At 38.1% G+C, this 27,274-nt stretch overlaps 1 protein-coding gene across 2 annotated transcripts in view; it reads right to left on the reverse strand.

Annotated features, from left to right (window-relative positions):
- The window catches only part of rasgrf1 (Ras protein specific guanine nucleotide releasing factor 1), a gene marked incomplete at both ends in the record, with an annotated part of 40,871 nt that extends 17,615 nt beyond the window's left edge, over positions 1-23,256 (reverse strand). The window contains 13 exons of one of the 2 annotated variants that reach the window (XM_081372052.1): positions 201-283; positions 421-563; positions 812-875; positions 2,492-2,652; positions 3,183-3,301; positions 4,330-4,439; positions 4,877-5,070; positions 5,214-5,293; positions 6,728-6,981; positions 7,743-7,835; positions 9,836-9,983; positions 12,825-12,931; positions 22,981-23,256. In XM_081372052.1, coding sequence (XP_081228178.1) covers positions 201-283; positions 421-563; positions 812-875; positions 2,492-2,652; positions 3,183-3,301; positions 4,330-4,439; positions 4,877-5,070; positions 5,214-5,293; positions 6,728-6,981; positions 7,743-7,835; positions 9,836-9,983; positions 12,825-12,931; positions 22,981-23,256 — 1,832 coding nt within the window. Of the gene's footprint in view, positions 1-200; positions 284-420; positions 564-811; positions 876-2,470; positions 2,653-3,182; positions 3,302-4,329; positions 4,440-4,876; positions 5,071-5,213; positions 5,294-6,727; positions 6,982-7,742; positions 7,836-9,835; positions 9,984-12,824; positions 12,932-22,980 lie in introns of both variants that reach the window. The other variant, XM_081372051.1, reaches the window with a different exon arrangement.
- Between the last annotated feature and the right edge of the window lie 4,018 nt (positions 23,257-27,274).

Raw genomic sequence — 27,274 nt, forward strand, 5'->3', positions numbered from 1 at the left:
CAAAAATCTTTAGTAATTTTGTAATGTTGTGTGCAGCCTGGTAAAGGTGGAACATGCTCATATATTAAGCCTCACAAAATGTGTCAAGTGCAAATAAAACAAGTTGATTGATGACTGTGAATAAAAACCAGGCCAATATTCTTTATGCAGAAACATTTCTGCATTGGAATAGCATAGTAACATCCCGTGTAAGTGCTTACTTGATCATCTGTGGCACAGTGACTTTAGAGTTCTCCTCAAAGGCATTCATCATCAGCCCATTACAACGAATATTATCTATGCACTGTAGTACAGAGTGAGAAAGAGAGAGAGAAAAAGAGCATAAAGACAGTATTTGAAGCACAGGAGGTGAGTAAGAGGCGAAGGTCTTGCCCAGGGCTGTGTGGATCACTCAGTGCTATCTGATGTGAGCAGACATGCCTGGCTGATGTCACTGGTCCAGGCTGACTTCTCTTGCCGCGAGGAGGCCACCAGGATGATGGTGAAGGACTGGCTGTCTTTGGGCTCCACCACAATCTTAAAATCCAGGTGCTCCATGTCCTGACCGCTCTTGTCTGACTTGGCTGAAGAGAGAGAGAAAACATAGCGATCCTCTGAAATAAATCTAGTGGAGGTCTGCTGTAATTAGATTTGCGGTCGGATCTACTTCAATAACATGCCAGTATCAGTGGCGACTGATGCTTCTCAAAAGTGGGTAATAGAGATGTCTATATTATCTGTGGCAAAAAAAACAGATCTATTGTTTTATTTGACTTTATTATTGCAGATATTAAAGGGATGTTATAAATAAATCAAGAGTTTTGATACGTACACTCCTCATCGGTGCCCTCTGGTTCCTCTATCAGTGTGCAGTCGATGAGCGACATCACTCCGTTCTGCCATCCAGACACAAGCAACAGTCAGACATGCTCGGAGAATCTATCCAATAATCAATAGCAGCTGTACTAAAACAGTGATTACTGTAAAAATCTACTGTGATCTTCTTTAATTTCCCCAAAGACCAGGAACAATACTGGATTATTGAATGTGGTAAAATTACAGCCAGCTGAAGGTGGTAATCACCATTTTCCGGGAACAACATAACATTTTACTGGTTTAACAAGCGGCTCGATACATTCAAAAATTAACCTCTTAGAAATTAAGGAATTATGTGAATAATATTTCTATATTTGTTCAGGTTTTTTTGTTCTGTTTTGAAAAACAACATTATCTGCATTAATAGGCACTATAAATAGTTGAAAGTAGATTTCACGTTTTACATTACACTGGGCAAATCTGCTAGGTTGTGACAGCAGCTTTAATGTGATATCATAAAGTACTGAAGTACATGGTGTATAGATCAAATGAAGGAAAATATTTAAAAAAAGGTTCAATTTTAAAAGTTGATAATTTCCTGGTATATGTCACAGGATGAGGATGAAGAAGACTGATGAAGACTGGATACAAATATAAAGATGATTTAATAAAACAAAAAGATAAAAAGGCAGACAGGCATGAAAGTGTGCATGACATAGCATACACAAACAACAAGTGACAACCAACGACTGTAAACAGAGGAACTACTGTAAATACACAGAGATGATGAAATGAATGCAAACAGGTGTGATGATTAGATGAGTGTGTGCAGGTGTGAGCCAAGAGGGATTATGGGAAATGTAGTGTGAGGTGACAGGTCTGGTGACTGTGGATTGTGAGAGTAATTAATTGAAAAAAAAAAAAAGTATAATAATAATTTGTTATTATTATATTATACTATATTTTGCATAATCAAGTGACCTGAAAATCTAACAAATCTAACAAAAGTCTGGTACCGACATTCTTCAAAATATCTTCTTTTGTGTTCAACAGAAGAAAGAAACTTATACAGGTTTGGAACAACTTGAGGGTGAGTAAATGATGACAACATTTTCATTTTGGGGTGAAATATCCCTTAAAGGCTTTTCACACTGCGTTTAACCCCAGGATATCATCATTCTTTTAACCCAGAGTAGAGAAATGTTTCACACAGGAGGGTTAGGGACACTTTTTACCTGGGGTTATGAAACAAGGTTAGCACTTCTTTTGCATTGCCAAACTTGTACAAACTATCACATGCCTCATATTCACATGCTTTGTACAGTCACGGAAACACTGTGTGTTGTATAAACAGTATATTTAAGCATTTGAGGGGGAAAATGTTAAATGGTGATTTAAGAAAACCTCTCAATTCAAGTGAAGAGGAGACCATTTAACTCTTACCATTATAGCTCGAAAAGTGCATTCTGGACACTTGACAGTGCAGTTTGGCATTATATAATACGAGTATGCGCAATGCCAGAGCCTTTATGTAAACAGATTGTGTGCTGCGTTCGTCCAATCAATGACACTGACACCGCAGAGAACATTAACGCGGGGTTTAGGAATGTACAGTGTGAAACGTGAGGAAAGATAACCCAGGATTCAAGTGTGAAAAGCCCTTTTGAGAATGTGTGCGTAGTGTATGAGGCTTCACCTTGGTGAGGTGTAGTTTTCCTCCAGAGCCTCTAGTGCAGATGATCAGATGTTTGGAGAAGAGGAAACACTGCCTCTCTCCTTCCTTCTTTAGAGACAGAGAGCCCAGTCGGCCACGGGTGATCTTGCCCTTCTCACTAATGGGCACTTGTATCAGAGATCCTGAAAAACATGCATGCGTTAGCGCTGCAGGTAAAGCAAGGAAACGAAGAGCAGACAAATACTTTGCCAGCACAAGGGGAAAGACCGGATTGACATATGTTCTTCTCAGATTCTTTTCAGTTTCCTTGTGTCTTCGTATCCTGCAGCGTATCAGTGACATTTCCGATCCTGGGCTCAACGCCAGGTTTCACTGGTAAAAGAGTGATTACACTTGGAAATGAAAGAGTTGGTCTGGTCTTTGAACACACTGTGCTCTACGCAGACTAGCAGGTTTAGGGCACCCAATCCTTTGAGTTAACGCTTCGCTTTGTGCTGGCAGGGAAAAGAGGGCAGCCTAGAAAAGCCTTGGAGTGGGAAGGGGAGAAGAGGGAGGTGGGGGGCTTGACAATAAGAGGTGACAAGAGTGACAGTTTGCAGAAAAGAACAGAAGGAAAGGAGAATCCAACCATCTTCTTATCAGGGATCAGTGGCCCCTTTCTGCAGAGCACGATTTATGTGTGTGTGTGTGTGTGTGTGTGTTGGGAGTTCACCTTGTCTGACAAAGGTCTGGCTGGTGTCTAAGAGAATCTCACAGCCCTCCACGATCATACGCTCGATAGCGAGGTTCTTCCTAATGTTCTCCGTCTCGCTCACCTCATCGTGCATGATTCTGTGGAGATACACCGAATTTTAGTTAGTTTGGGAGTTATGAGGAGGCAAAGAGCAGTTTTGTTCATCCTTTACATATATTATCCTAATACATTTTCACTATTTTCATAACATTTTATTAATTTGTATATTACATATTTTAAATCTTATTATATTCATATATTTTAAACACTTAATGACTAACTAAAATCAAATAAAAATGGCCACAAATTAATTTTAGACTTAATTAGGAGATTCCCCCCTTCTATGTAAAGGGCTTTGAGTGCTGCGAAAAGCACAATATAAAAGAAACAAATTATTATTTTATTATTAGATAATACTAGCAAAAACACTAGTTGGTAAATTTAATAAAAAGCTGCTATTTCCATTTATTTATTTCCATTTAAGACACTACTAAGGGCCAGATTTACTGACAGCTTGCACCAGCGCAAACCCTCTTTTGGCGGTAAAAATCTACTGTCAGGATTAACTAAAGACACACAGAGTAAAACTAGTACTGAAAAGGCATGGACAGTTATTTTTGCGAGTAGAGCATTTAAATTAATCATGCAAGGTGATTTACTAAGGTTTGCACTCGTCAATCTACTGGTTGCGTCATTATTTACTGGCCAAAAAAAAGCATGTCTTAAACCAGACACTAATTTGCGTTGCTCTTATTGGATTGTGTTGGTCATTATGGAAATTATCCGGCTCCGTCTGAGTTCTTTAATTTGCGTGTCGTCGATAGATCACTTGATACTTAAAAGTGTGCGGTACTTAAAAGTGAAGTATGCAATTTCGGCAGCACCAAATATAATTGCGAAAACCTTTTCCGACAGACAAATACTGCAGTCCTGTTTCAAACTTGCGCCTTTGTGTTATATTCAGCCCAGCCTGGCCACGCAGTCAGTGCTAATGGTGTTGCAGAAATTACACTCTTCACTTAAGATATAGCAGTTCATTTTTACGACCTGCGAGTAGAAATTATGTACAGATGTTGACACATGGTCATGCATGGGTGTGCTGGAGGCACAATTTGATGTACTGTACCTGGAAAGCTCCTCCAGCTTTGACTTGGCGTAATCCAAGCTGTTTCTCTCCACATGCTCATGCGGTGTATGCGCTAACAGCTCGTGGAGGGTCAGTATGTAACGAGGAATCTGCCAGACAAAAGCACAAGTCATAATGTCAGACAGGAGGGAAGTTTTCCTTTTTTTTTCTGCCTTCTGCTGCAAACACACTCATATGCACACTTAGTCATGTGCAAGCATGGAAATCCAAACAAAACTTTAATAACTGTGTGCACTGTATTCTTGCAGAGGAGGCTTAGAGAGGACCGCTATCACTCATCAGCACATTTATTACCAACGCTGCAAAGCCCAAAGTTGACCTTGCTAGGCTAGACCAAATGAAAACTGCTTACAGTACAAGAAAAAAGCCATTATGGACCAAAATACACTACAGAACCCTACTTTAAGGGAATAAAAAAAGCACACGAGGACCTGCCAAGTGCTTCTACGCAGTACTCTATTAGAGCTTGTGATTTATAGCATGATAACTAGAGCAAATAAGAGCGTGAATGGAAGATTATGGTCACCTGGAACATTGGGTATGTGAGGAACGTCTCCAGCGTGCGTTCTTCACAGTCAGGCTTGGCTTCATACTGTTTAAGCAGCTTGTCGAAGTCTCGGTTCTGCTTGCAGTGGGCCAAGATCTGCAAACTGTACTGGTGATTACGCACAAACTCCTGGTAGATGTTGAGCATGGGCAACAGGATGTCAAATAGGTCGGCTGAAGGACAGGGAGGAAGATCAAAATCAGTGTGACTGGGGCCTCAGGTCTGTAGAACCTTTTACAAAAGCTAGCTTGCAATATGTGTAGTCTACAAAATGTTCTTTGTAGTTGGTTGCCAACCGCTCTGGCAGTGCACTCACCCAAGACTAATGTTGGCCAGCTTGCTATTCGAGCTTTCAACCCTTGGTAGAATATCTGATGCAGAAACATTATGGTTTCACTGCAGAAATAAACAGCACATGTAAGCATTTCATTGTTCAATCTTTTTCATAGTTAAGAAGACTTTTTGTTTATGCTTGGTTTAACTATCAACTTCAGACATACAGTGTACAGCCGTGGCCAAAAGTATTGGTAGTGACATAACTTTTGCTTCACAAAGTTAATAATTCAGATTTTTTCCCCCACTTTTCTATGGTAAACTGAAAAAAACTATAAGCATGTCATAAGTTTTAAAGGCTATTAATGCCAAAACATTCAATACATGCAAAGAGTCATTATTTACAGTGTTGACCCTTTTTCTTCATAACCTGACTGATGGCAATTCATTATTTTCTTATTAGTGCTCAGAGTTTGAGTCACAATTTGAGGGCTTCTGCTTGTCCACTTGCCTTATGAGGACTGACACAGGTTCTCTATGACATTCAAAAATAGGGGGTTGGTATGATTTTTTATGTTTTTGAAAGAAATCTATTATGCCCACCAAGACTGCATTTATTTGATCAAAACACAGTAACAGCAGTAAATCGGTAAAATAGTATTACAAGTTTTCTATTTGAATATATTTTAAAATGTGACCAGCTACACCAACTCAATTTAGCTTGAGAACAGCATGACTATGCTGGTACACCAGTTTGACCAGCACTATACCAGCCTAAACCAGCCTGACCAACATGGATTTCATGCTGGTTTAAGCTGGATTTTTTTGCAGGGTAATTTATTCCTATGATCAAAGCTGAATTTTCAGCATCATTACTCCAGTCTTCAGTGTCACACGATCCTTCAGAAATCATTATAATACGCTAATTGGGGCTTAAGAAACATTTCTTATTATTATCAGTGTTAAAAACATATCTTTGTGGAAACTGTGATACTTTTCCCCCCAGGTTTCTTTAAAGAATATAAAGTTCAAAAGAACAGCATTTATTTAAAATATAAATATTTTGTAACATCGTAAATGTCTTTACTGTCACTTGCTTGTGATCAATTTAATGCATCCTTGCTGAATAGAACAATTAATTTCTTTAAAAAAAAAAGACTTCTTAATGGCCCCAAACTTTTGAATAGTAGTTTAATCTGATATCTATAAAATCAATAAAATCTATAAAAATCAGTGTGGATTCCATAGCTCAGATAATTTGATCTAGGAAGAATTTGATTTCAAACTGGAGTAAATCTGTCTAAATATGAGCTCACTGTGAGACATTGCTGAGATCTCTTCTAAAACGCAATAGGATATAGAGATAAGATTACAGGGGGCTTTTTTACAGGAAAAACATCTGAAAACTAGGAGACTTAAGAAAGCATCCAAATTTGCTAATCTCATTTCTGTTGAGGAGAAACAGTTCAGATTTTAAAGAGATCTCATTTTCTTTCCTCTGGGCATGCAAATCATGCTAAAACATGAGGATTATTTTTAGCTGAAACTGGTGTTTACCTGTTTAGGAATATGCTGCTGACATCATCATGGGTTATGGGTGGCTTCTTGGAACTGGCAGCCATGCGAAGCGGTCTCAAGAAGTTGTTGACAAGGATGTGGAGCTGTTGGACGTACTCGGCCTCTGCCTCCAGCATGCTAAAGACAACCTGGTTCCTCTTCCTCATGCTCTCCGCATGTGGAGAACGGATGTAGTCCTGAATGATGGTCTTCCACTTTCGCCGACACATCCAGCCCCTCAGGAAGCTTTGCACCTGGAGCAGCAGCAATGAAGAGATAAAATCAGAATCAGACAATAGAATCAATAGATCTGAACTGTGTATACATGTACAACACTTTAAATATATCTTGGCAAATCATTAACCAATAATCATCGGTAACACTTTACAATTAGGTTCATTAGTTAACTACCTTAATTAGCATGAACTAAGAATGAACAATACTTCTACAGCATTTATTACTCTTAGTTAATATTAATTCCAACATTTAAATCAAAAAGGTTGTACAGTATTTATTTGTTAACATTAGTTAATGCACTGTGAACTAACAAGAACAAACAATGAACAGCTGTATTTTTATTAACTTACATTAACAAAGATTAACTAATACAGTAACAAATGTTTTGCTCATTGTTAGTTAATTCATTAGTGTATTCGTGAAACCTTATTGTAAAGTGTTACCCAATCATCCTTGAAACATAAGACATTTGCTCCACAAACTAGAGACATTTTATGTTTTTAATGTGAAGCTTGTAGGCAACTTAAGAGCTGCCATTGTTTAAATCCTTGAATTAATACATTTTAAAAGGCACACTATGCAAGATTTGTACCTTAATATAAAAGCTTGAAATCATTTCGATGGTAAACGAAACGTAGTAGGGACGCCACTGGCAAAACCAGCAATGCAGGTTTGAGTTTTAAATCAGTCACTTCTATGATGGTTAGGATGCCACCTATATAGGCAGCTCACAAGATTTGGGAACAGAATTATTGTGTGTTTTGAAAACCAGTCCTACTTTCTTGATTTTCTTGATCTCAGAATCATCATCACTAGGTGCAGTGGTGGGATTCGACTGAATCTTCTCATTGTCTTTGAGCATTCCTGCAATCTGTAACAAAACAGCGATAAAAATGGCAGTCAACTCTCCCATTGTTAAAAAGTTCCTTCCCTCACTGTTTCCCGGCATGCTGACAAAGTGATCCAGGCCAAATCAGTGCCAGCACAGTGTGACACAAATGCTCACCCTATCAAAGCTCTCGGATGCCACTCACTCTGGGTGATTTCTGATGATTAGGGTGCACAAACTTTCAAATTATTACATGGCCCTGCAATTTAATAGGGATTCGTTGGGGACACAAAAGAGGTGGGAGCTGGCCAGCACAGTCTGAAGGGGAGTGCTCCATTTACTGGACGCGGGCTGAAAGAGTGTATTATGCTGCGGACCAAGGATGCGACGCACACAACACATCTGGGGTCATGCATATTCGCACACCATTTCATACACCCAGCTCCATTTGCACTTTAAAGTAAAATGACTATTTGATCTGGCTGATGAAGAATACAGCAGGGATCATAGTTCTCCTGGAGAGCCGTTTTTTATGAGCTGAGATGCAAAGTGAAGTGCAAAGTAGTCTGGAGAAAGCTCTTGAAAACCAAATGCTTCTCGCACCACTTTTCATTCTCTCTATCATTTTCCTTTTCAGAAAAGCAATGAGCATGTAATATAGGTCACAAGGATAGACTAGTCATGCGACAACTGACTACTAGTTGATAAGTTTGACAGTCTAGTTTTTTCATATATTATATTATTTATATATTTTTTCATTTTAATATATTTACAGTAAATTCTAGTTCTGCATACTAACCGATCGATGTCTGAATTTTGCACACTGTTAGTCAATGAACCTGTTATCTTAGCTTATAATCTTCAATCATACATTTTTATATGCATTATATGTTTCTGTTTGATCAGGCATTACAAACGGCAACCCCACACTTAAAAAATGTTGGTAATTTTTACAGGAAAAAAAAGCTACAGTAAAAACCTGTTAACCTTAATCGTATGTTACTTTATCATACAAACTAAAAATGTAAATGGGTTAACACTGCATTATATGTAATTTTACTGAAAAATTATGTAAAAATGTATGGGTTTTGGAAGTATATGTATTGTATGTATTTTTTTTAAATAGTTTTCCCCCCATTATTATCATTATAGTACATTAGTATATTAAGAGTGTTGTTATGTTTTGTATTACATTATTTTAGTCTCATGTGTGTTACCCTGATGGTATTTTGTCTGTATATGTATGTTTGTGTCTTATGTGCAGTCCATTAACAATGAACTCTGATTCATCATGTGATTTGTACTGTGCCACCTGTATTATTATGGTGGTTATCAGTATCAAATGCAGATTTTGGTAGTTCAAGACTGTTATATTAATTTTAAATCACTTGAATGATGAAATCTACGGTTATAAGTCATAAAATATACAGGCAGCAATATGCCATCCTGTAATACCTGAAACACTGTTAATGTATTTTTTATAGTGAGTTTCTGGCAACCACAGCCTCTGTTTTTGCAGGATATTTGTAACAATGCATGTTACTATATATCCTCTATAAAAAACTATTGGCTATTTTTTTTTTTTTGCTTTAATTTAGTGCTAAAACAATTTTTAGTTTCAGTGTTTTTGCAGTTATACTATTTTTTTTTTTTTTATTTCACTTAAAGAAAATATTTTTATTTCATTTTTTTTTTCATTGTCATTTTTAGTAATGATGATAACGCTGGCAATAACCCCTGCATTCTGTTGTGCAAATCTTATGTAAACGTCCCCTTTGAAACGTGTTCAGAGACCAGACTATTTATTCAGGGCTTCCTTAGGCAAACTAGTTAACTAGCTGTTCAGGAAATGCATCGACTAGCTGATTTAGAAAATATGTAGTTTTGCATATATTTTGCACTTTTCCCACAACTTTTTCAGCTCTGAGAGGCAGAATCATCTTGATACAGTATGCAATAAAATTGCTGATATATTCGACTGGATTTTGGCATGTTCATTATAGATAAACAATCCCTAGAGCACTTTGAATTACAAATTTTACCTCTGATTTTAGACGTTCAATCTCAATCTCCCCATCTTCTATCTGTTGTCGAAGTTGCTTAGCAACTGTTTTCTCGGTCTCCACGATTTGGAGTAGATGGAGGTACTTCTGCATGAGCGTTTCATGCTCGGTGGCCAGGTTTCTGTAGCTGCACACAGAACACACACACACACACACACATATATAAATACAAACGCACACATACACAACCATCCACAAAGGCATTCAGGACACAAATACAAACATGAGTGCGCACACACTCCACACAATGAGAAACATCACGTTACACTAGAAATAAAGCTCATTAGCAGAGGCACAGTGTTAACAAGTAACCCCATAAGCACACACTTTATCAGAGCAAACTGTGAATGCTCAAATTCAACAATTAAACAGAATTGTTGGAGCAGCGCTTATCTCAAAACAGCAAGCAAATCCAGACGCCTTCATGTTTATGCACACAGATTTAGAACCGCTGCAGGGCATCCAGAGATAAACAGCCAAAATAGTCCTCCAGTACAGACTGAGACCAGAACGCCCTCACTGCAAACACAAGACCCGCTCTTCTTCAAAATAAACTAGACCTGCTGATATGAAAGAGATTCTTCTGAGTGTGTCTTGTTTGATATCCGCAAAACTTCGGTGTGAAGCTGTTGGGGTTTAAATGAGTTTTTTTGATGCTTAATTGATGAAATAACCCAATGCATGAACCAAACAAGCCAAACATACAGTACCATTCAAAAGTTTAGGCTTTATAAAAAAATTTTTTTCATAAGTCTCTTATGTTCACTAATGGCTGCATTTATTTGATCAAAAATACTGAGAAATATAGACATTGAAATATTGAGAAATAACTATTTTGAGAAATAAAATGTTCTATTTTAATGTTTTAAATAGCAATTTATGCCTGTGATGTCCAAACTGGATTTTCAGTGTCACATGATCCTTCAGAAATTGATCTAATATGCTGATTTGGTGCTCAAGAAACATTTCTTATTATTATCAATTTTATCATTTTTGATTCTTTGATGCATATGTTCAAAAGAACAGCATTACAACATCAATTATTGTTAATGTTTTTGCAGTCACTTTTGATCAATTTAAGGCTGTACTGAAATATTTTCTTTGAAAAAAAATCTTACTGACCTCAAACTTTTGATAAACTTTACATAAATTAGTGAAATAAATGACAAAAGTCACTAATAATATGGATGTGTTTGGCAATTTCATATTTCTTTTTCTGTTTTTCACAAAGGCAGGGTGTGTTTTTAGTGATAGTTCATCAAAATTAAGAGTAAACAATCTGCATTAGGTGTGTGATTGAAGTTGACACAGGGAATGATGGGAAATGTAGTTTCCCACTGTTGGCATTCATGTGCCCTTATTTTGTAAATATGTGAATTCTGTTGCTATATTTTCCCCTTAAATTCAATGCAAGTCATGCCTTTTCCAACAATAACACGAATGTCTTAATGGGCCGTTTACACGACACCGGTTTCATCTAAAAACTGAAAACGTGGTTTGGTTGCTCATTTACACGTTACTGGCATTTTGGCGACCTGAAAATGCAAACTTTTGAAAATGAGATTCAAAGTGCAAGTTTTGAAAAACGTTAACATCTCCGTGTAAACTACACAAACGCAAATTTGTGAAAATGATGATCTCATGTGCATGCAGTCTATAGGCATGTAGTGGTTCTTTACACAGTGACATCGCCAACTACTGCCCTAATTTCACGAGTTCACACTTACAAATAAGTCAGATAGAATAAATGCGTATTTGGCGTGCTGTCCGAGGAGAGGGCTCCGGGCTCGGTATTCGGCCCGAACCCAGAGTACTCCTCCCGTATTCCTGGCTGTGAAAGAACAAGCCAAGAGTGAGGAGTCGGGGTGGTGGAGGGATGCTGAAAACTGTCAAGGACGTTAGATGAGTTGACAGAGTGAATATATATATGCTTCCTCTCATGCTGATAGGGTAGACATGGTAATTGTTTGATGAGTTGATTGATTACTTGATTTGAACGTGCTCCTCCCGAACTTTGTTAATAAAACATCATATGGCGTTTTTAGTTGTTTTTGCGGATCCCTATGAATGGGGTTACTATATGTGATTAGTGAAAAATAGTGATTCATTATTCAATTTCAGAACATTTCTATAAGAACTGCATAATATATGGCAAAATACCTCCAACCATCATTTTTATAAGTCGGTTCATGCAACTAGATGAACTAGAAACCAACAAGCCCAAACCATTTTCTGATCTACTTATTGTTTTAATTAAAACTTCCACCATATAAAAATTAAATAGATTTTTTTAAACAGTTATACTGTGTGTTGTATATAAATATGCATTATCTCTCTTAACAAGGTTAACCCTTATGCCTTAACTCTCACATGAACTTAAACCAAAACCATATCAAAATGCACATAAATCCTTGACTGCATTACGACTCTTTGTCATTAATGACACAACATGTTGTGCTTTGTTTGTTAGCTCCCAACAGAGAATTCAACTCAAAGTTCATTACTAAAAATAAACAATATTCCCAGCAGAACCTCTACAACATCCAAGACTGCTTAAACAAGCTTCAGGCTAATTATAGATAATGAGACATGGAATCTGTCCACTTCGCAAAAAATCCTCCTCTGTATTCATTTCCCCCATCACATTTAAGCTGTGTATGGAACAGCATAGGAAGCATAAACAAAAGCAGAGAACTCTGTCATTATGAGAAGACGGCCTTTTTCTCTCTGTAGGCAAGTTCTAGTCTGACTCAACTTATCCCTAAGCACATCCCAACATAGCAGGGAAAATCCAAGGAATAAGGAGTGATCTTACAGAAATCAGTTGTAAATACACGTTCAGTGGATTTCTGAAATATTCACGGCGTGTGCATAATAAACATAGTGACTTAATCTCTTTTCCTTTTTGCACTGAAGTAGACATCTGAGACTATATATGATCTTAAAATCACTGAAAGAGTTTGCTCACCTGGCATGTGATATTGCTGCCACCCATTCATCGCAGTCCTTAACGTCTTCTGTACGAAGCTCCACAGCCTTCTGATTCTCATGGTTGAAGCTGACAGTGAAATAATACTGTAAAACAGACAGAACAGAAATCAACCAATCAGCTTTGAGGGATAGGTTTACAGTTAATGCCAAGTTTAGGCTTACAAAGAGGATTAGGAGCTTCTACACCACTCTTAATCACTTATCATTTCCCTCTGATTTTAGGGATAAGTTATGGGTAGGGTTAGGTTTAGGGGTAGGGATAGGGTTAGGACGATGCTTTTGGATAGGAATGTTGTTGAAAAGATGCCGATCCAGGTACATGCCTTACTTGGCAAAATCACTGCGACCGAATACAAAAGTTCTTCAAGTTGTGAAGACTCGTATCTATCCAAGGCTGCGTTTCTTATTATACTTCTCTACATTTATTATTATTATCAATGTTGAAAATAGTGGTGCTGCTTAATAATTTTTTGTGGAAGCTGTTATACGTTTTTTGATGAATAGAAAATTCTAAATAACAGCATTTATTGGAAATATATCTATTTATATTTATTTATCAAAAAAAAAAAAAGGATAATGCCAGGGTGATACAAAACCACCCGTTTTGTGCAGGGTCCTTACCCTGTTTCGGGTTATTTTGCAATAATTTCTTAATAGAGTCCAGTCTTTGAACTGCATTGTGCATTTGCCAAGGAGCTGAAGACATTTGGCACAAATTAATACAAATCATATACACATGACAACAAGTCTTTGTGCTGCGAACACGTTTTTTTGACAGCTTTGAATGTGGCCGCAGCCCAGCATCTCAGGATGGTACAACATAAAATACAAACAAAAACTCCTTTGCATGTGCAAATATGACATAGTACACCATGCATAATTTCACCAGGAACACCAGACACCTCCCTGATCTTTCGGACTGATGAGTGCGAGTGCGTGAAGAGTTCTGCTGGGTCTGAGGGAAACTTCCCTGTGCCTGAGATAGCTCCATCTCTCCAGAGGAATACCATAAAACACGTAAACTGGGAGCATGGCGCATTACATAACTGTATGCTACCTGTTACCTAGCAACTCTGTGCGCTAGTGGCTATGGCTCTGTATGTGCAACCCGTCTCTCTTCATTTCAGAAAGCCAGGCCTTAGCATTGAATCCCCAACAACCTCCATTTCTGCTGCATGGCAGACCTTCAAGACGCCTCAGCGCTGCTAAATTACATCACAGTCTTTTGTCTCATGCAGTGGAGACCCACTGGAAGCAGAAATTTCAGGTCCAAATGCACAGATCCCTGTATAATATATTTGGAAAACAGTGCAGAAAAAAAACTTATTATTCAAGAAAAATACTTGCACAGGCAAAAAAACGATTTCTTTTTTAAATAAATGTTGAGAAGTGCATCCCTTGGATTAGACTTTGTGTCACTTCTCATTCACAAACGAACATGTATAACATCAGTAAGCACACATTTACTCCAAGGTAAATTGATGTAGGTGACAAGTATTGTAGAGCAATATGAGACATCTTGGTGTTTTACTCTAAAAATGAGAGAGAGAGAGAGAGAGAAATCTATCACAAAAAATTCATCAATTCATTCCTGTGTGACTTTCTGTAAAGCTTGACTCAGCGAACAACAGTAACTAAGGTGGAGCAAACAGTCAGTTGTGGTTGATCTTGGGTGAATTAGGGATTGATCACATTGATACACAAGTTTTCTGCACAAAAGCAGTGATTAATGGGTCTCATCTTTTAGACATGTCATATTGTTAGATATATGACATACTGTAATGGTTGAAGTATGTTGTTTCTTTTACCATTTCCTTTCCATGAGCAAGGTCAAGACTCAAAGCTGGCTTTATCCTTTCAATTGATAGATGAGTCATGTATATTTACTTACCTAACTGTTTTTGAGAGCGCACACACACACACACACACACACACACACACACACACACACACACACACACACACACACACACACACACACACACACACACACACACACACACACACACACACACATGCACACACGATAAAGCTAACTTTTTTTGGGAGATCAATCCAGTGCTTTAAAACCACAATATGGGACGTTTGAAGAACAATTTAAAAAAAAAAAATGCTTGCAAAACTCATTAATGACAGAATAAACCGGCAATGTCGAACCAAATGTGCTGCAACTTGCAAGCTTACAAATCAGAAAACAGTGACAAGTCAGATAGTCAGATAATGGAGGACAGGGTGCTTCAAATAAAGGATATGACATTCAAAAATGATCACAGTTATCTATAAGTCTGCGTAAATGAAACAAATGAATTGTAAATAAAACACATTATGAAAGTTGCTGTATAATGAATGAGTTCAGACAGGTTGTTTCAGATTCTTTCATCAGACAACCATATCTCCCTTTTTGTTGCAACCTGTTACTTACCTGTCACGTCAGCCTTCGCTAAATGAAGTGAACCATGGTTGTGGGAAAGAAAATGGCTTTTAAAAGAATAAAAGTGTACCGTTGTGATTCTGTTACAAGTCAAATCCATAACGCACAGCTTTAGCAGGGTGTATGCCGTTTTTTTTTTTTTTCATCATTCTTCATGTTCCCATTCCTCTGTAAAGAACAAACTGTATTATGTCTGTCTTGAGCACTAATGCAAGTGCAATCTGCAAGGAGACCAAAATAGCAAGCATCAGTAAGTCTACATGCACTCGCTCATTCTGTTGAGCTGCAGAAATGCGACTGTTCCCAAAAGAGAGATGAGTGTTTTGCTATAAATGGGCCCTGACCCCTCAGAGGTACTGAACAGAACAAATTTAGCCCAAACAGCGTTAGCATTAATGAAGGAGGCGCAACGCACTGCTACATGCTCCCGCAACACACACACACACACACCATCCCTCCAACCACTCTTTTTCTCATGCAAATAGGAGTTGCCATAGGAACCATGGGCTCAAATGCAGATATATTAAAGAAGGGCCTATAAATGAATGGTAGAGCAGTGATTGCTATGTAAATACAATGACAATGAAAGAAAAGGTAGCAGGATGGTTTTCAATAAAACGCAAATTTGTGATGAGCACGCCAGTACGCAGATTGCCCAGAAACCCTTTGTGCTGAGCAAGTGCTTTTTCAGATTAGAGAATAGCCATGAACACTGCAATCTAAAAAAAAAAAAAAAAAAAAAAAAAACCCCACACACACAAAACAAAACAAATTTAATTGGAAATTAAATTTAAATTTCCAAGCAAAGATGTGGAGACTGGTCTGTACACAAATTATAATCTGTACATCCCAGACTGAATTGGGCTGATTTTTTCACTAAAAAAGCGAGTAAATATACACCTGCACACCTGTGTATTGCCAAACTCTAGATTTCTTAGAGCGTCCCACTTTTTGCTCCTGTTTCAGTGAGTTGGCACACCTGGAGAAGTAGAGGGAAAGTATAAAGCTAAATATGAATATGGAACAAATACTACATTAAGATTATCAGAGGTTACAAGAACCTCATTAGGTCTACCACAGACTTTAGATCTGATCTAATGAAGGTAATAATCAGGAACTACTGTACTGTAGGGATTTAACTACACAAGGGACTCAATGATTGAAGAAGTCACCAAAGAGAAGCCAAAATAAAATAAAAAATATGGATGAATCATTCACAATAAGATCAATAACATGCATTTAGAAAATAGAATGGGTGAATTTTAAACCAAAATAATGACTGTTGATTAATGTTTTTATTATCTAAAATTATTGCTATGTGTTCATTAAAGGGGTTTCATTAAAACTTGTCTGCCTATACAGAAGAAAGAGGAAATCGGTGCTACCTGAATAGAGAAAACAGAGAAAAAAAGGTGGTTGTCTTTCCTTTTGCCAAATACTTAGAAAAACTTCAACACCCACAATGCACTGGGCATGTTGCTGTCCAAGACCACTCCCACCAGTCTACTATGTATACGCTTACCAGAGTCAAATACCACCTTGCTTTAGTAGGAAATACTTCTTAGGAAACTTTTAGGCATAATGCTGTTGACTTGTATTGTTGTCGGGTGCAAGAATTCAAAGAGTAAACGCTTAGTGAGAGAGAGTTACTTTCAGTTTCCAGTGAAGGATCCAGCGCGTTGTAGGCAGTGGATAAAGGCTGCAAAGAATCAAAAATATGGAGACAATGCAGCGACGGAAAATCTGGAATACTTCCGTGTTTGTAGTCAACATTTGAAACTGGATGACTACGAACTGTGTCTGTGTCAAAGCTACCCTTACAATAACTGTTCTGCAATGGCATAATTGCAATGGCAAGTTTATATTTCGCAATTGCGGAAAAAAAAGTTAGAATTGTGAGATTAAAAAGTAAAAAAAAAATATTTTGTGGCTGAAACAAGCTGCATCAAAAGTGTGACTTTCGCTGACAAATAAACGTAAATTTCTCAGTCCAGGTAACACAGAGAACGAGTAAACATTGTTCATTTACATATACTACCGACATTTTAACAATACAAAGCTGGTTGAAAATCAGCAGTTACACTTTAAATATGTGAATAAGTGTATATATACAAGTGGAAGACCAATTAAAGTATCTATCTAGACTGCTCTGCTCAAGAGGTAACCTGACCAAAAATGGCAGGTAACTTACATTTATGCATTTTGAGTGAAAACACAAAGCTTGCCAGGGTAAATTATTCATGCAAATGACTTACACTGAATGAGGTTACAGTTTGCATGCCTAATATAAGAGGTGAAGCGTGCGTGAAGTCTAACACCGAGTCGTTGATTGTGAGGTAGCGTTGCTCTCACTACGCTCTGTTCTTCAGAGGATGACAGACATGCACAGCATCAAACTCCATGCCGCATCCTGCTTTGTCAGCACAGGGACAGCTGTTCACAGGAAGGTCCAAGACTCACGTTGAATTGCGGTCCTTACACACACACACACACACACACACATATAAGCACTGTGACTGCAGTCTTAAGACACAGCTAGGCAGGTTTAACCAAGGTAAAACATCTTCAGCTATGCAAGTCTCCACCACTGGCTTGTAGTCAAAAGACGTGCTTGTAAAACAAGGAAGAACTGATGCAGTTTTTTAGAGATTTTGTTTCATGAACAACTATTATAAATAGTGTATGCTTCAGATTGCCATATGGCTGCACTGATTAAGTCACTGTCGCATCAGGTTGCTGAATATTAAAGGTGCACTGAGTTTTTGTTTTTCACTGGCTCTTATACTGACACCTATAGGTTTAAACTGCTTTCAATCTTTTACATTTTGCACACATCTATAAAGTCCACATCCTTGGACTCCATCCCACCAAACTGTATGCATTGTTGGTGCTGGTACGTGCTGGTGCACCGTATGTCGAAATCTCTCTCCCTGTTCAATGCAGTGCGGCTGTGTCTTAGACGTAGACATTTGGTGGTGTGTCGGCCATGGCCACCACTTGACGTCCTGCCGTTTGTCCTCGCATTGTGTAGCTGCAGGTCATCACTTCAGCACGGACCGCTTGAGAGGACATTTTATTTTTCCACTCATACGGATTCTTTTTGGACTGTCTGGCGGAACACACATGCTGATCCATACCATACTTTTAGGTTTATAGTTTGTAAACATTGGAAAAGGGGTTTATGAAGTGAAATGATTATTATTGAAATTATAATTGTTATTATTAGTAACCAGGTCCATATTTCAATAAAGGTCAGGAAGTAAAAATCCCATTAATTTTTCCACAGGGGAATACACTTTTAATTATAACTTACAAAGCTTTAAAGAAAGACGTGAGCTCTGAGGTTTTTAATCAAAGATAAATGTTGACGCAATTAGCCCATTATTTAAACATTTTTTAAATAATCATGTTGAACAGTTAATTCTTGGTGGAAAAACTATTAACCCATGATTCTGCAAATAAATCTCAACCAATCAGAGAATCGTGACAAGCACACTCTCAAACTACAAAATTCATAGTCATTTATATGAAGCATTTATATTCATCCATTGTTTTTTAATTTATGTCATTCGAAATGCTTAATGGGACTGTAGTTCGTTCTTACGGTGGCCGAGAGAGCTCAACACGCTGCAAGAAAACACATGCAAATAGAAAAAACACCAGCAAAATAAGAAATCATCTTAATCGGTTTGACAACACGTGCTGCAAATACTCACTTCACGCCACGAGTTCACACTTACATTAAATAGAGTAAAGGTTATGCATATTTGGTGTGCTGTCCGGGATTTTGGCCCGAACCCAGAGTACTCCCCCTGGTTGTGATAGGAATAGTTAGAACTAGAAGTGAGGAGATGGTGTGGTGAAGGGATGCTGATAAACTGTCAATGAAGTCTGCTGTATATAAACCTCTTATCTTGTTAATGGGGTTAATTAACTGAATGCGCTCCTCTTGTGTTAATTAGGTTAATTATCTGAACGTGCTCCTCCCGAACTTTGTTAATAAAACATCATAATGCAATCAAATACAGAAACGAGCTGCAAAAACTCACGACGCAACCAAATACAGAAACACTCTGCAAATACTCACAACGCGACCAAATACAGAAACACACTGCAAATACTCACAACGCAACCAAATACAGAAACACACTGCAAATACTCACAACGCAACCAAATACAGAAACACACTGCAAATACTTACAACGCGACCAAATACAGAAACACTGCAAATACTCATAACGTGACCAAATACAGAAACACACTGCAAATACTTACAACGCGACCAAATACAGAAACACTGCAAATACTCACAACGCAACCAAATACAGAAACACACTGCAAATACTTACAACGCGACCAAATACAGAAACACTGCAAATACTCATAACGTGACCAAATACAGAAACACACTGCAAATACTCACAACGCGACCAAATACAGAAACACACTGCAAATACACACAACGTGACCAAACGTGCTGCAAATACTGATGACGCAACCAAATACAGAAACACACTGCAAATACTCACAACGCGACCAAATACAGAAACACTGCAAATACTCATAACGTGACCAAATACAGAAACACACTGCAAATACTCACAACGCGACCAAATACAGAAACACACTGCAAATACTCACAACGCAACCAAATACAGAAGCACACTGTAAATACTCACAACGCAACCAAATACAGAAGCACACTGTAAATACTCACAACGCAACCAAATACAGAAACACACTGCAAATACTCACAATGCAACCAAATACAGAAACACACTGCAAATACTCACAACGCAACCAAATACAGAAACACACTGCAAATACTCACAACGCAACCAAATACAGAAACACACTGCAAATACTCACAACGCAACCAAATACAGAAGCACACTGTAAATACTCACAACGCAACCAAATACAGAAGCACACTGCAAATACTAACAACGCAACCAAATACAGAAGCACACTGCAAATACTCACAACGCAACCAAATACAGAAACACACTGCAAATACTCACAATGCAACCAAATACAGAAACACACTGCAAATACTCACAACGCAACCAAATACAGAAACACACTGCAAATACTCACAACGCAACCAAATACTGAAACACACTGCAAATACTCAACGCAACCAAATACAGAAACACACTGCAAATACTCACAACGCAACCAAATACAGAAACACACTGCAAATACTCACAACGCAACCAAATACAGAAACTCACTGCAAATACTCACAACGCAACCAAATACAGAAGCACACTGTAAATACTCACAACGCAACCAAATACAGAAGCACACTGCAAATACTCACAACGCAACCAAATACAGAAGCACACTGCAAATACTCACAACGCAACCAAATACAGAAACACACTGCAAATACTCACAACGCAACCAAATACAGAAACACACTGCAAATACTCACAACGCAGCCAAATACAGAAACGTGCTGCAAATACTCATGACGCAACCAAATACAGAAAAGTTATGTAAGCTGGTAACTTACTAACTTACTTAAATAACATTTAAGGTTATTGAAAATACATTTTGTTGCTTAATTCATAGTTAAAACCAGGTCAAAATAAATGCTATTTGCAGCGCGTTTCTGTATTTGGTTGCATTGTGAGTATTTGCAGCGCGTTTCTGTATTTGGTTGCATTGTGAGTATTTGCAGTGTGTTTCTGTATTTGGTTGTATTGTGAGTATTTGCAGTACATGTGTTGTCGAACTGGTGTTTTTTCTATTTGCATGTGTTTTCTTCAGTTGCAGCATGTTGAGCCCTCTCGGCCACTGTACTTTCCCTCATTAACTACGCAGTCTTGTACTGGTGTCTTTTTGTCCAATTGTCAAACATTTCTTGCTTCAAATTAAAGTTTGTATTGTGATTCACCTTGTAGCTGGCTGGAATGGTTCATGGCTTTTAACAAAAACATTTTTCAACCCCAAAGGAGAAAGTACTTGCTGAACCAAGGCATCTAAAAAAAAGTGATCGGGCACTGTTGAACTTTATTTCATGACACTGCTGGTCATGTGATCTCAACATGGGGGGCTCCATTGAAGACCAACCATGTAGAATAGTTTCCACATAGACTAAAGCCGCTTTTCTCATGTTAGTTATGACACATATAATTTTAATCCTATTTGTCAAAAGTGTAATTCAGTGTAAATATTTACCGAGCTATCACATCTGAACAAATAGCCTAAAAAAAAATGTGGAGTGCACATTTAAGTTTGGCTAGGAGCATATTATGTAAAAATGTTGATACCTAATCACTCTGAAATCAAACAAGGATGGCACAAAACATTATCGCTTCAATGATAACTAGGCCACATTAAATGGCCTACTTTAACATATCTGACATATTTGAAGGAATCACTGGGTTTAGCCTAATCAGCAGCGTCTCTGTAATGGTTGGATCATAACACGAACAAAGAACATAAAAATGCTGCATACATAACACCTTTCCAGACGCCCAAACAGTGTCTTGTGAACATAAAGTTTAGTTTTGGAAGCGATTTGTTATTAAACACGTTGTGAAGACGCAGTTGCCAAGGTAGGATGCTATTAATATCAGCGCGGGAATTAAATCAATACGTCAAACAGACTGCGATTCTACGCCAGTTTTCCGCATGATGGCGACTCTGAGGTTTTTAAAGTGCTTCTCTAGCGTCATTTTCTCTCTTGTGTGAAGTAGAGAGCGGAACAGGCAAAACTTAAATGTCTCTGAGGAGAAACGCTGAAAAATAAGATCCATTTTTTCCTAGAAAGCTAAACGGATATTAACGTCGGTAAACTGTTGACTACCATTAGCGTGATACTGACAATTATGTTTAGCTACTGCATAAACCGCTGTAATAGGCCTACTTAAAATACTTCTGTCATTTCCTCTCCTTATGTTATGTCTTAAGTGAAAGACAAAGAGAAATGCAAGGCAATGTTACGGACTCGGTCACGATTCGGTTTTATTTTCTCGTTTTCCATACAATGAAAGTGAGTGGTGACTGAAGCTGTCGTTTGTTTTTGAGTTCCACTAACGAAAGAAAGTCATGTTTGAAACATTGAGGGTGAGTAGCCTAAATGATAACAGCATTTTTGCTGCTTGGACCAAGCCTTTAAATGACTAATAAGTAAATCATATAATATTTGTTGGCTAATTACTTTAGCCTATAATTTATGTAATCACAAAAATCTAGCACTCTAAAAATGCTGGGTTGTTTCAACCCATGTTTGGGTCACATATGGACAAACCCAACCGTTGGGTTTGAAAAATGTAAACCAACGGTTGGGTTTGTCCATATGTGACCCAAGAGTGAGTATATCAATAATCATACGGATATTATGTAACTGTAACTTAACGTGATGTCGCTCAAAAGATGCTCATTTCCAAAGAAAAGTAGATATGACAGAGAAACCCTACTTGAAAAAAGTAAACGAAATATCAGATGAAAAAAATAATAATAATCTCCGAGCACTGAGCAAGGCAGTAGATGCTGCCTGGTGGTGGTAAAATTGTTGGTTGTCTCGAGCGCATGCTCATCATTTTTACGCATAAAACAAACCCCCTAGTCGCTGCTGGCTGGAAACAGAAAATACCCATTTTTAGTTGCCCTGCCCCAAAAGTAACTCTATTCTAACGGTCTATATCAGCATTACAGAAGTATGCACAGAAGTTGTCATTCCGTAGCCTACCTGTTTTTCTAAGCACTCCTTGGCTGATAGTGAAGGTTTGGGTGAGGGCGCCCTGTCACACACACATCCCTCCAACAGGTATAATCCCGAAGGTCGCGAGCTGGACTCGCTTTCAAAATAAAAAAGCATATTTTGCAACAGAGCAAACCACTTGGTGTGCCATTTTGTGTTGTCTGAGCTCTTTTTGCTTAAACAGCCTCGCCTCGTGCCATCTTTCTTTGCCAAAAGACCCAGGTAGGTGACATGACCATCATTAAGTCGAATTCCCTTCTGCATTTTTGTGTAGAAGATGCTGGTTTTGGGGCGGGGGGGTGGGACGGCTTGTTTCGATCCTTACATCTTCTTAGCACGAGATCCCCGAGCAGACGGGCACTTTCTGGATTAGAAACGAAGCCTGGCACGTTCTGCCCATCCACTGCAATCACCGCCTTGGCATGAAGTACGGAAGAAGCGCAGAGAAAAACGAAGAATGCCAAAGTCTACCATCGTAATGTTGTCGACTGTGCTCAAGCTATGGGAAAAAGATACACAATGCCTCCCGTAAGCTCTTCTGTGACTCGGGGAGCGGAGAGAAGTAGGCTTCAGTGTGTGCGAGTGATGGTTTGTCGCGTTCTCACGTGAAATTCTCTATAAACCAGTGCGCGCGCTCACTGCTGAATGAGGCAGTGGCGTCACGTGATCTGGTTTCAGAACCTCGGACAGAGCGACAAACACACTTTTACAGTCACTTGAGTTCATTTTAGATCTGTTGCTGCACAGATGATGACGGCTGCATTTCGTTCGATTCATGCGACGAACCAGTAGCCTAGTGTTATTAATATTGGCATAGTTAGACTTGCGTGCAATGTTTACACTAAACGTAATACATAATCTGCATCTGAAGTGGCATCTATAGGCTTCCACAAACGGTGAATTTCACTGTAACAGAGAGACGGCATACTGTAGTTATTACTATGTCAGAAATTGTATATGACAGAAATGACGCTATAAAAAGCAACAAGTTAATTTAGGTTGCGCTAAATTGTGAATATTATAGTCACTGCTAAGGGCACTGCAGAGAAACCTGACCATACATTCACATTAGAGTGCCGTATTATATAAAAAAAAATACCTAAATAAGTACAAATTCTAATACTAAATTTAGCATTAAAACGTTATTTAAATAAGTAAAAATTAACAGAAGCATTCACTGGAACTCCGTTTTGTACTTGTTTTAAATATAAATAAAATGATGAATAAAACATTAAATTACATATGATAAATAATTACCTATACTCAATGTTTAAAGGGATAGTTCACACAAAAATGAGAATACTACTCACCCTCATGTCGTTCCAAACCTGTAAGACTTTTGTTCATCTTCGGAACACAAATTAAGATCTTTTTGATGAAATCTGAGAGCTTTATGTCCTTCCATTGACAGCTACGTAACTACTACTTTATGCTTCAACAAGTTCATAAAGAGATTGTAAAACTAATCCATATGAATTGAGCAGTTTTTTTTTAAAGAGACTCGTCACTTGATGAACAGATTTAATTGATTTTTTTAATTCAAATATAAACATTGATCAGCGAAGATTAACAGAAGCTCAACCGAACCTGCTTTACGCACGAGAATGAACCTCATTGGTTCTTGCGGAAGCTCAAATGTGATGCGTAACACGAGAATGAACCTCATTGGTTCTTGCGAAAGCTCAAATGTGATGCGTAACACGAGAATGAACCTCATTGGTTCTTGCGAAAGCTCAAATGTGATGCGTAACACGAGAATGAACCTCATTGGTTCTTGCGGAAGCTCAAATGTGATGCGTAACACGAGAATGAACCTCATTGGTTCTTGCGGAAGCTCAAATGTGATGCGTAACACGAGAATGAACCTCATTGGTTCTTGCGGAAGCTCAAATGTGATGCGTAACACGAGAATGAACCTCATTGGTTCTTGCGGAAGCTCAAATGTGATGCGTAACACGAGAATGAACCTCATTGGTTCTTGCGGAAGCTCAAATGTGATGCGTAACACGAGAATGAACCTCATTGGTTCTTGCGGAATCGGAAATGTGATGCGTAACACGAGAATGAACCTCATTGGTTCTTGCAGAAGCTCAAATGTGATGCGTAACACGAGAATGAACCTCATTGGTTCTCACATGTCACGCGAACATGCTTGAGCTTCTGTTTACCACAACTGATGTGTGAATTGATCAATGTTTATATTGTTAAATATTAAATCTGTTCATCATATAAAGTGATCGAGTCTCTTCAGAAAATGTAGACTAAACCGCTCAATTCATATTGATTATTTTTATGGTCGCTTTATGAACTTTGTGAAGCATCAAAGTGGTAGTTGCTAGCTGTCAATGGAGGGACAGAAATCTCTCATATTTCATCAAAAAGATCTTCATTTGTGTTCATTTGCATTTTTGGGTGAACAATCCCTTTAAGGTGGCTCATACGTGCATTTTATCTACACAGAAGCAAAGAGCTGCCTTTAATGCTATGGGCTGAGGAGTGTCAGAGATAGATATCTTAAAATATCCATTTAACTTGTCTACTGAAAAATGCCTGTTGATTATCAAATTACTCCTATAGTCAAAAGTCTTTTTCTTAAGGAACATGAATTGAAAGTTTTCAAGCATTATTTCCAATGGCATTATCATTTAAGCTCACTAATTAAGCTCAGTACACCTTCCTTAAGGTAGCTATAAATTATTTCATCGATTATCCGACCAATGCATTTATCTGTAATCAATTGTGTGAATGATAATTAGTGGTCGATTGCCAGTAAATCAAGTGGGGATTTTCATTTGCTCAGTTAATCAAAGGAGCATTTGCAATGAGCGCTCCTTCCTGCCGCCCTGCAGGAAAGTTGTTTTGCATCTCTCAGGGTTGTTGCACTTTCAGTGCACCCTACCAGGACTTTCAAGAAAAACATTTGTCTTTGAAGCTTCTTTTAAAATACTTCTTTCTGTATTGCTTGCGGAAGGGCTTTATGTCCTCAAACCTTGCTTTGACGACAGTTGTAATCAGCTGTTTGTGCTCAAGCCCAGCAGCTCCTTGAACATCTCTGTCATTTCCTCTTCTTTATGTCCAGTAATTGTTGAGACCTGTGATTCACCATAAGCAGAAAAAATTATTCTACCAAGGACATGTTCATAATTCCTCCATTCATCCCTTTCCTGTAGAGATATGACTCCTGACTTCCTACAGGTGATGTCAGTGATTTCGACGAATAATAGGTGAAATAGGTGAGGTTTGGTACTCTTTCAGGTTTGGTATTTTGGACACAGTGTGTGTGGTTGAAGTTGGTAAACTGGCTACCAGTAAAATACCACACCTTATTGAGCTTATCCAATCATTTAGTTGATTTTCAAGCCCAGTCCCTTTCTTAAAATCGCACACAAAGCTCGCATTCAGATTTCTGATAATCTGTTTCGCTTGTCACAAAAGAGTGCTGCAGCGGTGATGTATTTTTGTAGGCCATTCCGGAAGTTAGGAAAACCTAACAGGAATTTTCAATTGGCTTTTGGATTATTTCTGAAAACAAGCACTGCACCAACAAAAGTTTATGATTCTTAAATGTTTTGTCCATCAAGATAATCTTCACAAATGAACAACTTTTATGTATTCTGAAGCCTAGTTACGATGTAAAAAAGCTAAATGTAGGCAATAAAAGACCTTCAACGTCACCAGCATTAAGCTTGTGTAAACCACTGAAATTATTTCCAACATTTAACCAAAAATCCATTCAAAAAATCATTGGCTTCAAGACGATGCACCAGAAGTGCTAAAATGCTCATTTTTAGAGTTTTAGCCTACAAAAATACGTCATCCCTCTGGCAACACAAAACAAGACATTGTGAAAGATTTCTTTATGTAGTTCTTGCCATAAAAAGAGATTACAGAAGATACTTCTCACACTAGTCACTATTGCATGGAAAAGAGCTGCATAAAGATTCTTCAAATTCATCCTTTGTGTTCCACTGAAAGTAGAAAATCATACAAAGTCCAAAACTGTGGTTCTCCATCTGCATGGTTTATCTTGTGTAGAATTATACATTCTAAATAAAGCTCTGAAATATAGACTATTAGATTATCATCCAAATTCATCCATAGGGGTTATTTGATTCCAATCATAAAGTTTCAGATTGTAATTGACAGTCACAGATAGGAATTTCCTTGCTGTTTGTCTGCTGAGAATTGGTGTTGGACAAAGAAGGTAAAGGTCAGTGGACACTGGATCGAATTCAGGAGAGAACTCTAGACGCTGTGACGGACCGTGTTCCAGGTCATCCTT

This window comes from Scardinius erythrophthalmus, assembly GCF_964197995.2.
Source record: "Scardinius erythrophthalmus genome assembly, chromosome: 8".
In the NCBI taxonomy this organism is placed as follows: Eukaryota; Metazoa; Chordata; class Actinopteri; order Cypriniformes; family Leuciscidae; genus Scardinius; species Scardinius erythrophthalmus.